This window comes from Mastomys coucha, unplaced genomic scaffold (genome assembly GCF_008632895.1).
Source record: "Mastomys coucha isolate ucsf_1 unplaced genomic scaffold, UCSF_Mcou_1 pScaffold21, whole genome shotgun sequence".
NCBI classification, from domain to species: domain Eukaryota; kingdom Metazoa; phylum Chordata; class Mammalia; order Rodentia; family Muridae; genus Mastomys; species Mastomys coucha.
The window spans coordinates 66,761,050-66,776,151 of record NW_022196904.1 but is presented as its reverse complement, the minus strand read 5'-3'; the positions used below and the strand labels follow the sequence as shown (position 1 = coordinate 66,776,151).

The 15,102-nt window shown below is 38.8% G+C and overlaps 1 protein-coding gene across 8 annotated transcripts in view; it reads right to left on the bottom strand.

The window, feature by feature from the left end:
- Positions 1 to 15,102, bottom strand: part of Agbl1 (ATP/GTP binding protein like 1) — an 887,643-nt gene that overhangs the window by 399,333 nt on the left and 473,208 nt on the right. For 6 of the 8 annotated variants that reach the window (XM_031387026.1, XM_031387022.1, XM_031387027.1 and 3 more), the window contains exon 20: positions 1,960 to 2,091. In XM_031387026.1, coding sequence (XP_031242886.1) covers positions 1,960 to 2,091 — 132 coding nt within the window. Of the gene's footprint in view, positions 1 to 1,580; positions 1,693 to 1,959; positions 2,092 to 6,029; positions 6,100 to 15,102 lie in introns of those variants that run through there. The other 2 variants (XM_031387028.1, XM_031387029.1) reach the window with 2 other exon arrangements.

The following is a 15,102-nucleotide window of genomic DNA, read 5'->3' as shown; positions in this document are numbered from 1 at the left end:
AGAAGAGAAGAGAAGAGAAGAGAAGAGAAGAGAAGAGAAGAGAAGAGAAGAGAAGAGAAAAGAAAAGAGAGTGCTGGTTCTCCTACAGGATCACCCTTCTCCTCAGCTTCTTTCAGCTTTCTCTAATTCAACTACTAAGAACAAGGACATCCTGAGTTTTTCAGGCAAAAGGATGGAGCTAGAAAATATCATCCCAAGTGAGGTAACTCAGACCCAAAAAGGCATGCATGGTGTGTACTCACTAATAAATAGATATTAGCAAAAAACAAATATGGAATACCCAAGATACAGTCCACAGAACTCAAAAAGGTTAACAAGTTGAAGTGCCCCAGTGAAGAAGCCTCAGTCCCACTTGGGAGAAAGAAGAAAGCAATCACAAGTGGGGAAGGAGGGAGGGATCTGGGAGGGAAAGTGGAACTTGAGAGGATTGGGGAAGAGACAGAAACCTGATCTAGTCTTGGGTGAGGGAAAAGGACTGAAGACCTGAGGGCCAGGAGAAAAGGGCCAGGCAACCTTAGGAAATAGGAAGCTGGGGGGACCCTCCAGAATGCACCAGAGACCTGAGAGGTAAGAGACTCTCAGGAATCAAAGGGAGCGACCCTAGATGAAATTGTTTGTTTGTTTTAATGTGTTTGTTTTTGTTTTGTTTGAGAGTGTTTTGTTTTGTTTGTCTTTCTATATAGAACAAGATGGTCTACAACTCAGCATCCTTCAACTTCAGCCTCCTAGTACTAAGATTAAGTTCACTGGCCACTATTCCTACTTAGTTTGGTGGGCTTTTATTTCTCTGTTAATACCACCATTAGCCTTAGAGATGAATCTACTTTGTATACAGTAAATTATAGTACTTAGGAAAGAAGATTTAGCAGAACTTGGTATCATCACAATTGTCTTTCTTTTCTTCAAAAATTTGAAATAAAGGCTAGTCTTTATTTTGTATCTGGACAGTTTTGCAAATTTTATCTCCTCATTATGTCTCATAAGCAGTTCTATTATCCTCATATGAAATGGTTCCCACTGTGATGGTTTGTATATGCTCGGCCTAGAGAGTGGCACTATTTGGAGGTATAGCCTTTTTGGAGTTGCTATTACCTGGTTGGAGTAGATGTGTCACTGTGGGCATGGGCTTTACTCCTAGCACCCTAGAACTCAGTATTCTGCTAGTAGCCTTCAGAAGAAGATGTAGAACTCTCAGCTCCTCCTGTACCATGCCTGCCTGGATACTGCCATGTTCCTGCCTTGATGATAGTAGACTGAACCTCTGAATCTGTAAGCCAGCTCCAATTGAATGTTGTCTTTTATAATACTTGCCTTGGTCATGGTGTCTGTTCACAGAAGTAAAACCCTAAGACATCCTCTCCAATTTTCTCCTTAATTTCATTTTTGGTGTAGTTGAATGTAGATCAGTCCATACGACCAGAGTCCAGGTAATATAAAATTAAGTTCAATGAATAGGAAAACTGTTCTGCTTTTCAAAGAATGTTCATGCAGAGATTGGAGTTGATGAGGGCCTGGGTGCACTCACTCCTTCATATTTGCTTAAGGTTCTTTTATATTCAACATTATCCCATAATATTTGTAAAAGAAACAGTATTTATACTGTCTTTATTTTAGAGGTGGCAGAATGATAAGTCACACAGTTAATAATTATAAAGCCAGACATTAAAATAAGGCTTCTTGTCACCAAATTCCCTGTGCCATAGAGAAGACAAGAAATAAAGTTACCAGATAGTATGAGTTATTCAACACAATTATATAAAGGATACAGAAATATCTATTCTGCTTACATTATAACAGTAAGGGTATAATAAGATGGTATTTTAAGGAAAAAAAAGAGATGGCTGGAAGCTAAAAATATAGCTCAGTGGTAAAGCTTCTGTCTACAAAGGTAAGTGGTAATGTCTACTCATGGTAATGTTTCCATCATAATATACCATAGTATACCATAGAATGACTTACCCTGTAGCTGACATCCTCCAAGAGGGCAGATTCACCCACAGTGCAGCCTGCTTGCCACAAAGTTTCTTTCATGCTGCAACCATAAAGAAATACATTCTTCTTTTGGGAGTGACCATGAAAATCACAGAAGACCTACAATAAGCAAGAGAAAGAAAATAAATCCAGGCTAGTGCACTGGTCCCTTACATGTTTGAAATGTCAAAGTTGTCAGAAAGACGGTGTTTACTCAGCCACGTGGGAGCCATGGTGACTCTGGAAAAGATGCCCTGTAAAAGCTCTCAGAAAAAAAAAGGTAGATTTCAGAGAAGAAATGAATACTGCAGTTAGGTCTTCTGAAAAAAAATTCCCATATGATAGAGAGGACATAGAATCATATACAAGAAAGAAAATAGAAACAACAGAAGTTATAAAAAATACACATGAAAATTTGAAAATTGGAAAGTAAAGAGAAAAGAGATGTTTTAAGGGACTATATCAAATATATAAAGAAGAATTATGATTCTTCTCCAAGTACTGATATGAAAAATAATGTCCCTTAAAACTCAATAGTTTTCAAAACTCAGTTCAGTTTTTAATTCATGCTACAGATGAGCTATGAGGCCACACTATATAACTTCACTCTAGAATTTAAGATAAGGGAGAAGCCCTAATTTGATACATGCAAGTTTGCATCAAATGGAAAAGCAATACTAAGGGTAGACTCTTACTGTACGTGCTGAAGCTTTTCTGAAAACAAAGCAAATATCTATCTGCTCTATTGATTAAAGAAAGTCACATGGCCAGCAGCCTCCATTGGAATGGAGGAGAAATACATTCTTTTTATGTATTTTCTTGGCAAGTCACAAGAAAGCTGTCAGTGACAGAAAAATCCTGAAAAAATTGTAATAAGAAAAAATTATGAAATACAAAAGATGATACCAAATTCTCCTCATCCTCACATGCAAGGACTTTTATAATTCTTGTGTTCCATTGCTGTCAAGGGGTTGAATTTGTTTCTTTACTGGACACCCTCATCTGAGCAGAGGAACCATCCACTTGACATAGATGTGTCTTATTCAAAATAACTAACTTTAAAACAGCTTTTGTTTAAGACATGAAGTCTGGGGGGGTCATTTGTTATCTAAAAAGAGTTGACTGTTACAACAATCTGTTATTTGAGTAAAAATGAACGTGCTTTCCACTGTACAACAAGCAAAGTTTACAAAGCTCCTTCCTTACAGAAGATGCATCAAGAATTCTACAGTATAGGAGTGGCAGGCTTCCAGTCTAGAGCTCGTGATAATTTCTAGATTCCATATGAACCTTCTCTCCCCACAACTGATAAAAGGGAGAAAAAAAAGGAAATTCTCCCCTGGTTGAATTCAGATATAAGATTCCCATAAGGCACTCAGATAGAAACAGATGAACATGATACACATAGTAGGTACTTTTCCATAACAACCCAGAAGTGCTACTGGGGAGACTACACCCTGCAGGTCCAGCTAAGTGGCAGATGAGACCCCAATAGATCTCCCAACCAGGAGGGTCCCAATGTTTTAAATTTGTTAGTATCTAGTATTGTGGTCTAATTATTTCTCTCTATGCTTCTTCACTCTTCTGTAAGAGGTATTTATTTTCCCATTAGCCTTGCTGACCACACAGGAAAAGGTCACTAGAGAATATAAAAATATGGCCTCCAAGAGTCCAAGTACCTATCCCTTTCCTGACACAGAAGTACTTAGAGCCAAAAATCATTGTGGTCTCCCAAATTTCAGTCTCTATTAGCCATTTACTGGAAAAGTACCAGAAAAGAAGAAGAACATGTGATGGTAAAGAAAATGTTTTCCCTATTTTAATTCTTGTAACATGTAAATGACATTCTAATGCATTGAGTAATAATGTGGAGAATAGCTGCAGCATATGTGAAAGTAAATGTGCCAGCACAACATCATAAAATATGAGAAAAATAAATTACCAGTATACTTTTATAAGGTTGGTAGAGTGTATATGAGTTATCATATTAACTGAAGGTATATTCTGATTCTTCAATATGGCAGTTATGAAGAATGGGGTGAACACTGAATTATTTCAAGGTGCACAAATAAAAACCAAAGATATATATTGTTCTCTCAAAAATCCTTGCCATATCAAACAGGATTGAAATATATATGAATAATATATGAATACATGAAACAAATATAAAATATAAAGCATAATGATAAATTTCAGTTCCAACACATACATAACATGAATCATTAAACATCTACTAAAAGACAATACCAGATTAGATAAACAGGCAAGTTTATCTGCATTGTCATAAGTTAAGAGCCAAAGTGTGGCCAGGTGTGGTGACATAAACCTATAGTCTTAGCATTTGGTAGGTAGAGGCAAGAGAATCATCAGTTCAGGGCTATTTCTTAGCCATATAAAGAGCTGGGGATCAGACTTGGCTATTGTATAAGACTCTATTCAAAAAAGTAAAGTAAAACTAAAATGTGTATAGGATATAAACTCTAGGCAAAGGAAATGTGGAGGATCTACATTTATTTAGATGTGGGAAATACTGAGTAAAGGCTGTTTGATAGCTTCTACACCTATGCTGCATTTGATGGTTAAGGCCATTGCTTTACTCCACTACTTTAGAATTCCATATTCCATCCACATCAAAGAGCTACATCAATAGTGGCATCTGTTACAAGATAAACCTGGCCTTTATTGAGGAATGGCTTCAGAGTGTCTTCAGGGATAAAGATGTCCCCTTCCTGGAGCATTGTTAGTACTTTAGTGAATGTCTCCTATTATAGATAAGTGGTAGGCATAGGTATCACATGATAAATGCAGTATAGGTTCTATCTCCCAAGTTTTCACTTCTCCTGGTGCTGAGGAAGATCAAGCATCACACCCTAACTAAATATGAGTGAATTTTGAACAAATATGTCAGCCAAATACCTGATTAAGCCAGTGGTTCTCAATCTGTTGGTCACAACCTCATAGGGGTGACATATCAGATTTTCATGACAACTCACAGCCATAAACTTACAGTTATGAAATAACAACAAAATAATTTTATGGTTGGGGCTCACCATAACATGAGGAACTGTATTAAAGGGTTGCATCATTAGGAAGACTGAGAACCACTGGGTTAAACTTGCAAATTCATAACTAGTTATTCAAGCTAAATAAATAGCTCTCGATTATGGACTTTTATCAGTAATGTCAACCCAAAACTAACAGTATGGTCTGCCCCCATTTGTAATGCAGTCTAGGGCTGTATTCCTGCATGTATTTCCTGGGTTTCAGAGGAGTTGTTAGCAAAACTTTATGATCCTTCTGGTTTGTAAACTGTTTCCTTCTTGGGCATGGTGCACTTATTTTCTTATGTTCATATTTCATCTGAGTTATAAGATTAGGAGGGTATATGGAGGAGTTGTGAGGAGCCTTACAATATGAGCGTCTTCTTTCAAACCATCCGCCCTGACTGAGGTTACATCTCGGTTTTTACATCCCATTGATGGATGAGATAGAGATGATGCTCTAGCCTATGTTATAGTACAATGGGTCTCAGATATTGACATGCATTATCAGGAAGACTTGATAAAGCAGACATTGAAGCCCTGCTTCAGCAATTCTGAGATTCCAGTGAGTCTGAGTGAGGCTAAGGAATTTGACTTTTTAACAAGCTCCTGGGTGAGACTGATGGTCCTGGTCCCAAGATCATAGTCTGTAAAACCTCTTTCCTAAAGGAGCCAACAAAATAACTGTTTAAGGTCTAATCGTCTACTATCGTGAACTTTCCACCAATCTTTATCTCTTACATCTTGGTTTTTCTGTATGAATAAACATGTACCATTCTTATGAAAAGTGTGCAAACAAATTAAGTCTGTGTCTTAGCAACAGATTTCTCAATAAAGCCAGAAGGCTGCTCAGTGACAGGAGCTCCTTAAATGCTGGATTCAGATAGAGATAAAAGCTGTTATTTTTTTCCTTCCTCATCCTTACAGACTCTGAAAGCTGAAGTAAATGAGGAATTATAGACCTATTCACCTGTGGGAATGAACACTGCTAAGCCCTCGGATTCCCATGGCCTCTGAGGATTCGGAAGGAAAGAAATGGAGACATTGTTCTGCTCGCTGCTCAAATGACATCCCTAAAAATAAATGACTGTTAATTATAAGAAACATGTGCTCCTTCAAATTGCAGGGGGCAATTACAAAGCAAATTATCAACTTATTTCAGTTGAGGAAAGCTTTTTCTTTTCTACTTGAAGATTTGATACTTGAGTTTTCTTCTGGTAAAATTATTTATCAGAATAGTAGTGACTGTGCCCAGTTAGGAGACAAAAACACTCCTAGATCAATGAGCAACCTTATCTCACTCATCAATGTATTCAATGAAAAAATATGCTTGCCTCGTATGTGGCAGAAAAAATTAAAATTTTAACATAACTTAGTGTTGCCCTCCACAGCAGCAATAATAAATAGTTAATAGTTATCCAACACTTATGAGGCACCAGCTGGCATGGTAAGAAATTATAAAAAAAATGGATATTACAGAGCATTTAATTATATAGTCATGTGCCAAAAATTTGTAAATGTTATTATAAAGTTATAACAATGAGTATCTCATGATGGTACTAACAGTGAGTATCCCATGATGACATAGGCATCGTAGTCCCCATTTTAAATAATAACACTGAATTTCAAATAAATAACTTGCACAAGTTTCAATTATTGAGTAAATATTTGAATCCACATTTGCTTTCCTCTCTATGTTCATCCATCCAGAAGCTATGTGGCGGGGCTGATTCCAAAAATCTAACAAACATGGTAGCCAGAGGAGAAAGCTAGAGTGAGGACAAACTTAATTCTCTGGAAATCACACTAAGACAATATTTCTTACTTCTAGAGAGAGGAATGTTTTACATGTCATTCCAAGTAGTGGCACCTCAGCAGGAGCACAATATGGTGGTCCTGCAAGCCATAGGGATATGGTACAACATCAGATGAATCTTACCAAGTAAATGGAGAATGGGAAAGAATGAGTGATACCTTTGAGGAATTGAAATAATTCAGGATAAACAGAATGTGAATAAAGACTGGATTTTAGCAGGTTAGAGTCGTGGGCAGTAGGCTGGTTATTAGTGCATTTATGTTCCATGTTATGGCATTGGGATGGTTTTCTGGAGGTGGTGAAGGAGGTTTTAAAGCATTTGAGCCAGGAGAAAAACCAGGATCACATCCAAAGGTTAAGAGCTTAAGACTGGATCCCAGAATAGAGATCAAACAAGAGTCGTGACAAGGGCATAGCTGAAATCAACAGAGGAGAGTATCTAGAGAAAGGATGTTTAGGCTGGTACAATGCTAAGTGAGCAAAGCCCAGGAAATTCATGTCCAAGGACCTGAGTTCAAAGCCCAGTACTTATGATGAGATGAAAGAACAAACTTCAGAAGTTGTTCTCTTACCTTTACACTATGGCATACACACATACACACATGCACACACATACACATGTGCATGCACACATACATGTACACACACACATGCAAATTAAAATTAATTTTTAAAATAATACAAAAAGGAATGTTTGTAAGGGGGAGAAATTCACAGGACTTGGAGAGTAAGTGGGCTTAAAGAGAATGAAGTTTGCAATTATACCTAAATTTAAGTTTTAAATTGATAGCCAATAATTATGCTCTTCTCCAAAACAAAAAAAAAAAAAAAATGAAATAGGGATTTAAAGCCTCCATACAGGGTTATTTAGTTTTGCTTCAGCTAAAGTGCTTGGTTTTGACTTTTGACCTCTGGCAAAACTGATTCACCTCCCAGGGTCTTAATTTCTTCTCCATCCATGGTAAATGATGGCTCTACTCCCTATCCCTCTCCCTAGGACCTCTCCCAAGGAATTTTGTCTGAACTTAACTACAAGGTTAATATAATTCATGAAAATATGAATTGTCATTCCTCGTCCAGCAAAGAATTTGATCAAGCTTGCATTGCTATGCTCTGCACACTCCTTCCCATCCTTCTTCCTCTCTTGCTCCAAGTCTGGTTTCTCGGCAAGCTAATTGGGCTTCCATCTTCATGAGGTTAGCCCTGTTCAAACACTTCCCTTAGCATTTCCCCACCTCCCTATGGCTCACCTAGGTCTGATTGTGTTTACTGCTCTGCTTTGCTGGCTTTGAGCTGCTGTGTTTTCCGATCTTGACATCTGGGTCTCATTGCTCCTTCTCTGCAGTGAGACCTCTGCATTATTTATACAATTGCCACAGGAAAATGAAAGCAAGGCTGGATCTGGGAGAAGGCAAGTTCTGGAGAATGTGATGGAATCCCCAAAGAGCAACACTTCCAATTAAACCAACCAAGGCTCACAAAGCCCTAGAGATTCCACTTGTACACAGTACTGGGCAGGCAGCATTCAGCCCACATTTCTTAGAATAGTAAATATCTCCATAGGGGAAATGATATTAGTGACATATGCAATTACCTTCCAAGAGCCCTTTATACAGACTGCATATCCCAGATACAGTCCTCGCTCCTATATAGTCTTCTCCGAGTATCTACAAATCATCTGTTTCAGGAGCCCTCACAGACACCAAAAACCCATAAATAATTGAATTCCTTATTCAAACAACATTATGTTTGCATATAAGTTATATAAAGCTTCCATATAAAGCTTCCAAACACTTTGCATGATGTTTATACTGCCTAAAATACCTAATATATCATAGATGCTATATAGTTATAACAATGTATGTATTGCTATTCAGTTTTTAGGTAATAATGGCAGGGAAACAAAATTTGCAATGTTCAACACATCTATTTTTTCCTAAATATTTCAATCTATACTTGCTAGAATCTTTGGACGCACAATTCATGGATAACAAGGTTTAACTGAAGCTGGGTGGTGGTGGCACACGCCTTTAATCTCAGCACTTGGGAGGCAGAGGCAGGCGGATTTCTGAATTCAAGGCCAGCCTGGTATACAGAGTGAGTTCCAGGACAGCCAAGGCTACTTAGAGAAACCCTGTCTCGAAAAAAAACAAAACAAACAAAAACAAAAACAATGTTTAACTGAACTTTCTCTATAGGTAACATGTTATCTAACTTGTACAAGACATCCAATGATGGATGAGATTAGCCACAGGCAACATAAAGGTTTTTCTTTTCAATTACATTGAAAAAATCTCATATGAAGTAACCCAAAATATACAGTTCAATATTTGGCTTTCTTTTGTATTGAATGCCTACCACTAACTCAATAATTTTACTGCTTTATATCTATTAGAATGTCTGAAATGGGCCAATTACCATGCTAAGATCTTATACTCATCCACAATTAGTATAAATGTCTCCCAAGGAAGATGCTGCCATTTCACTTCTGCCAATGTTGCAGGAGGGTAAACATCTTGCCCTTGGATGCCCATAGAAAAAGAGTCATGCTGCATCCTAAACTCTGATCACTCTGGCTCTAAAAGTTTTCTGCAATCAAACATTTAAAAACAATGCCTCCAACATGAAAAGAGAACAATATAATGATTGTTAATTGGCAAACAGAGAATGTATTTCCAGGGTCTTGCATTGTTTCCTACTCTATGTCATTGGTTGTTTGTCCCTGAGTGATAAGCTTGACACCAAGGCAGAGTTCTGTAGGGAGCAGACAGGTGCTTTAGGGCTGAAATGATTCCCCTCCTCCATTTATACATGTAGAATGGATCATATCAGTAGCTCCTGTGCCGCCTTTAAACTCAGCCCTTCCAACTTCTCAATCTGAGAAAGGCCTTGCTACACTATTTATCTATATAATGTGCCAGCCAGGGAAGCTACATTAGCAAACCTGCTATATCTGTGAGAAGGCAAGACTTGACTAGTCTTTTTGAGCTACCACAGGTTTCTAAGTTGTCTGGGTAAGCTTTTAGCACAGGGCAGTGTGAATGCTTGCCCATAATGTAGTTACTCTTTTAGTACAGAAAGGTTTGCCCTAGTCTTGCCTCATCCTCTTGAGAATCAGTGGTGATCCTGACCCCAGAGGCTGACTGTATATTGAACCATGCAAGCTTTACTTTAAGAGCAAGAATCTGTCAACGATTACTATAACCTTTATCCACTCACAAGATAAACTGTCTTCAGACAATCTTTTGGGAAACTGGAGAAAATAAAGCTGCCCCCTGGCTCCCCAACACACTTAAATCATCTACTCAACTTCATCTGAAGCCTCTGCACTGAGTTTTGTCCCTCCTCCAGAGAACAATGCCAAGCAAAACCCATTCAACTGTCCCATTCCCTCACAGTTCCAGCTACTCTTCTCCCTTACCTCAATCCTCTTCCTCAACCTCTCCAGTGTTTCTGCCAGCTCACAGCAAAATTGCTCATGATATCTCAAGGGAAACATTGATTTAGGAACCTCTTCCTATTTTCCCCTCATCCCATCTCACACAAAAGTACAGAATGTTCAGATCTGTTTGGGAAATCCAGCTGGCTCCACCTGTCGTATATGTAGGACTCTGAATGCTCCTTCACTCATATGGTACTTAAAAAGTATACGAAAGGCCCCAACAAGAGAGACATGAAAAGTAGCCCTGTGTTTTCAATGTAATCAATCTAAGGAACTTTGGCAATTCATTTATATGTGATTTATCTGTGTCGGGAGAAGGCATATCCAAACACAGATTTTCAATAGATACCTTTATTCTGGTACCAAGGAGTCATTCTAAATAAAAGGAAACAGAATTGAAACAACTTTTTTTCCAGCACCTTTATGGACATTATATTCTCCTCTACCAGTTACAGTAGCAATGACTGACATTAGCTTGTCTCCCATTGTATATTCAAATGCAAGGAGTAGAAAGTTATAGATTTAGTTCCTTAATAAGAAACAGATATAAGAAAAAGAACATCAGTCTTTAATGCAATTTCTGAGGAATACAGTGCCAACAATAAAACAGTACTGTCTTGAGCTCGACATAAATGGCTCTTAGGGGCCTGTGAACTTTCCCCCCTTCTTTTTCTGTGCCCTTTTATTAAACAAATATGATGGAGGATTTGAATATAACCAGGAAAATCAGTTACATATTCAAAAATCATATTCCATTGGGCTCTAGAGAAAGAAAATGTACACATGTGAGCTCACACACACACACACACACACACTTGTGCTGTCCTCTGGCAGAAGGCAGCCCAGCTTGTGTGAGTTGTAAATGGAAATCGATGAGCTCTTCAAAGAGCCCTGAAATCCCTTTATCAACATGCACTCACATAGCAAGAGCCATGAGGATGGGAATCGATACCTCTCCTAATCCTGAAGCCCCAGTTCTTGGCAGCAGCCCAAGGGCCAGGCTGACTGCAACATGGCAACATGTCAGAGATGGTTTGTCTGTTTTCTCCTGACCTGGTTATAGTCTAAGAGTTTTCTTCCCCTGGTGATGCTGTGCTGGACTATCCACTAGGTCAAGGGTCTCCTGGCTCCTGTGTGGACCTTCACAAACAGGAAGCAAGTCAATGCCTCTTAACAGCTGATTCTTGAACTTGTCTGCTTCGTTGGGTTTCCCTGCTGGCATGCTTGCTGTCTGTCTGAGTTTTCATAACTTCGAAACAGCGTCTTCACTATCTTCTTTAGGCTTTGGCAATGTTGTATTTCTCCATTTGACTTGGACCCTTTTGGGCTGACCAGCCCTATTTTTTGCACCCCAGTTTTCTCTAGCTGCATGTTAAAGTTCTGTATTCTTGCTTTGTATATTTTTATATTTTCTGTAGTTAAGCAAATATTTTATATTACTAGAAGGTTTGAATACTGGATACATAGTTCTGCAAGTTTGGTATAACTGTGGGTTTAATCATGATATAGAATATTTTCACTACCTAAAAGCTCTCTCCAAAATCCAAAGATTTAGTCTCCATCCCCAGAGTTAACCACTGCTTTAATGTTCACCTTCCCATATTATTGAAATACAAACATTCAGTATGTCTCCCTCATGTTCACTCTCTTGCAGTTAACAGAATGTTTTAAACTTGATTCGTATTGTTGAATATATGAGTAGTTATTTTGATTACTGTCCTGGTTAGTTTTTGTTGTCAGTCTGAGACAACATATGCGTCACTTAGGAAGAGGGAACTTCAACTAGAGAACTACCTAGATGACATTAGCCTGAGTTCAACATCTGAACAAGAACAGCCATTCAGGGTTCAATAAAATGGGAAAGAGCTACAAGAAGGTCCAGAAGACCACAGGAGCCTCTCCCCCCACTGACCAGTTTATCCCTCAAACACAGCTGAAGTGGCATCAATACCTCGTCCTTCCATAATTCCTGCTCAACTATTCATCTGTATCTCTGTCATCCTGGACAAATCTCTCTCTCTCTCTCTCTCTCTCTCTCTCTCTCTCTCTCTCTCTCTCTCTCTCTCTCTTTCTCTCTCTCTCTTTCTCTCACACACACACACACACACACAAACACACACCCCTCTGTTACCATTTTTTATTACATTGTGTCACATTGTTTCTTTTGAGAACTACTTCCCTTCTACCTTAGTTCTACCTAAGAGTGATCTTAAAGCAAACATCAATCCTCTATTCTGCTAAATGGACACAGTAAGAAACCACGCCCTGAGTCCTTATCTTTATGCCTCTAGATAAATGCATATGTCAACCCTCTTTTTAAATGATGTGTTGATTAATACAGAGATCTACAACCATCCAATGTGCAGAAAATAAGACTGTGGAACATGAAGTTCTAAATGGAACATCTATATGATGCCCTCTCCTATTAAGGCTGAAGAATCACTGAGAAAAATATGGATGGGGGAAGGGTTCATGTGGTCTCCTATCTAAGGACCTACTGGAAACTGATGGCTGCTGGTTAAGGGAGAATCACTTTTCTTTAGGGACGTAGGACCTGAGATGCATGCCCCAGTAGATGGTCCCACACTTATGCACATGCAGTCATCAACAAATGGATCCAATGGCTATTAAATTATTTTTAAAGCACATGACAGTGGAAAGGAAGAGTAGTGGGTAGTATAAGAGAAGAGGCTGGGGCTGATTTCTTTAAAATGCACTATATATATTAAGAATATTAAAATACTTTTTAAAACTAAAAAATAAATAAAATATGTATATAGGCTTTTTATTCCTACCTACTTCAATCTTTACAACTGCAGAGTATAAATTAATGTACAAAAGAAAGATGCTACTAAAATTCATGAGAAGGTAGATGGATGTAAGAGATGGAGAACAGAGGTGCAATGTTCTTTGACAATCCTCAGAAAAACTAGGGCAACAACTTCCATCTCATTGCTCCTTGCAACTGATATCAATTAACCCAAGAATCAAATACCTGAGTAGCACCTGTGACAGGCACATCTTCCCAGCCATCGCAGAGTGTTTACCAGTGCTTCTGTAAACATTTTCATAAAACCCAGAACTTAGGCAGAATCAACATTAATCTCCAGCCACAGAACTTAAAACTCGATATGGACAGAGAGGGACTCTTCTGTCTGGACACGACCAGGGCAAGTGAATGGCAGTGACACAGCTACTGGTGAGTGGTGGGTTAAATATAGCCCTGTAGGTACCTAAAAGGTGGCATCCTGCCTGTTAGAGAGTTCTGTAACACTGGGAATACCATTTAGTACTCAGCTGTTTCTCACCCACCTCTCAGATGGTCCCAGCAGGAAGCAAGTCTGCGGCTGTCATGTTTATAGCTAATTAATGTTTATTTATACTTTTAAACAAGCCTTTCACCTGTCACTCTTTAAAATAAATGCTCTGCTCTTCAATTAGAGACTGTCAGAGCAGAAAGAAATCCTGTTTTGTTGAGGACTTAACATGTGCTTGTGTTTAAATGTGTATCAGATATGGGGTTCTACCCTTCCAAATCGCTCTCTTCTCCTGGAGGCTAAAGCTTCCCGCACAGAGAAACAGCCTTTCTCCAGCTTTCAACCTTGAGACTGGAGCCTTGCTATGTAGAGCTTGATTAATACAGTCACCAGCAGAGATTATACTGCCTCCTTGAGATGCAGGGATCCTTGGAAGCAGGGATGATTACAGTTGGTATTCTGTCTGAACTCCATCCCCACAGTTCCTGGCAGTAACCAGGTATGTTCTTTCCCACAGTTGCCAGGTAGGCTTGGCCCACTCACTATAAAAGGGGCTGCTTGGCCCCTTCTCTCTCTCTTACTTGCTTCTGTTCTTGCTTCTCTTTCTTGCCTCTTACCCCCTTGTGCCTCCCTCTCTCCCATTCCCTTCCCCCCTCTCTCAGGGGCCATGGCCAGCATCCACTTCTCTATTCTCTTCTCTTTGCCTTTCTCTGCCTGTACTACTCTCTTAATTCTCCTCCCTATGCTCTAAATAAACTCTATTCTATAGTATACCATTGTGTGTCTGGCCCCTCAGGGGGGGAAGGATGCAGAGCCCACCAGGAAACTCCCTTCTCCCACACCCTACCATAACATATTCTTGTAGCTCTTTCTCTTTTGATGATCACAACAACTATAATACATTGTTGAACATTTGAACCAGTATTGAATTTGTATTCTCGGGGGCAGGGACACATGCTGTTGTTCTATGTGCCAAAGAGAATTTGACTCAGCCAACCAAGGCAGTAGAGTTGTGCAGGTTTAGACAAATTTGTCTGCTTATGGACTTTGGGAGAAAAACCTTCAAACCCTTGAAATATTATGCTGGACAAGAGTGTCTTTCATTAGCTGGAGATTTTTAGAGTGTCAGGTGGTCAATGCTAGTGGTATAAGTTTCGGTGTAAGTCTTCAACCAGAAGGTATATGTTTGACCACCACTGGAGGAAGATGAACATGGAATAAAGGATTGGCCATGGGAAGCACTTTATGGTTACCTGGCTGACCCACCTCCAATTCTTTTCTGAACCCACTAATGGATATCTTGTGATATTTCACTGCATATATGCAATATGTGGTGATCAACATATCTATACCTTCAGCATTACATTGTTTTTGGAACTTCTGAAACTCTAAACAATATAACTTCTTATGAATTTGCAGTCAGCACATTGCGTTGAGGAATTCTAGAGCTAAATATTCTGTACTGAAATAAACATTTTAAGCATCTACAAGTAAGTGGGGACTTGGAGTATTTGTCTTTCTATGACAATACTTTTTTTTTTTTATTTTTAAGGAGATTGGAATGTTATGTGTCAC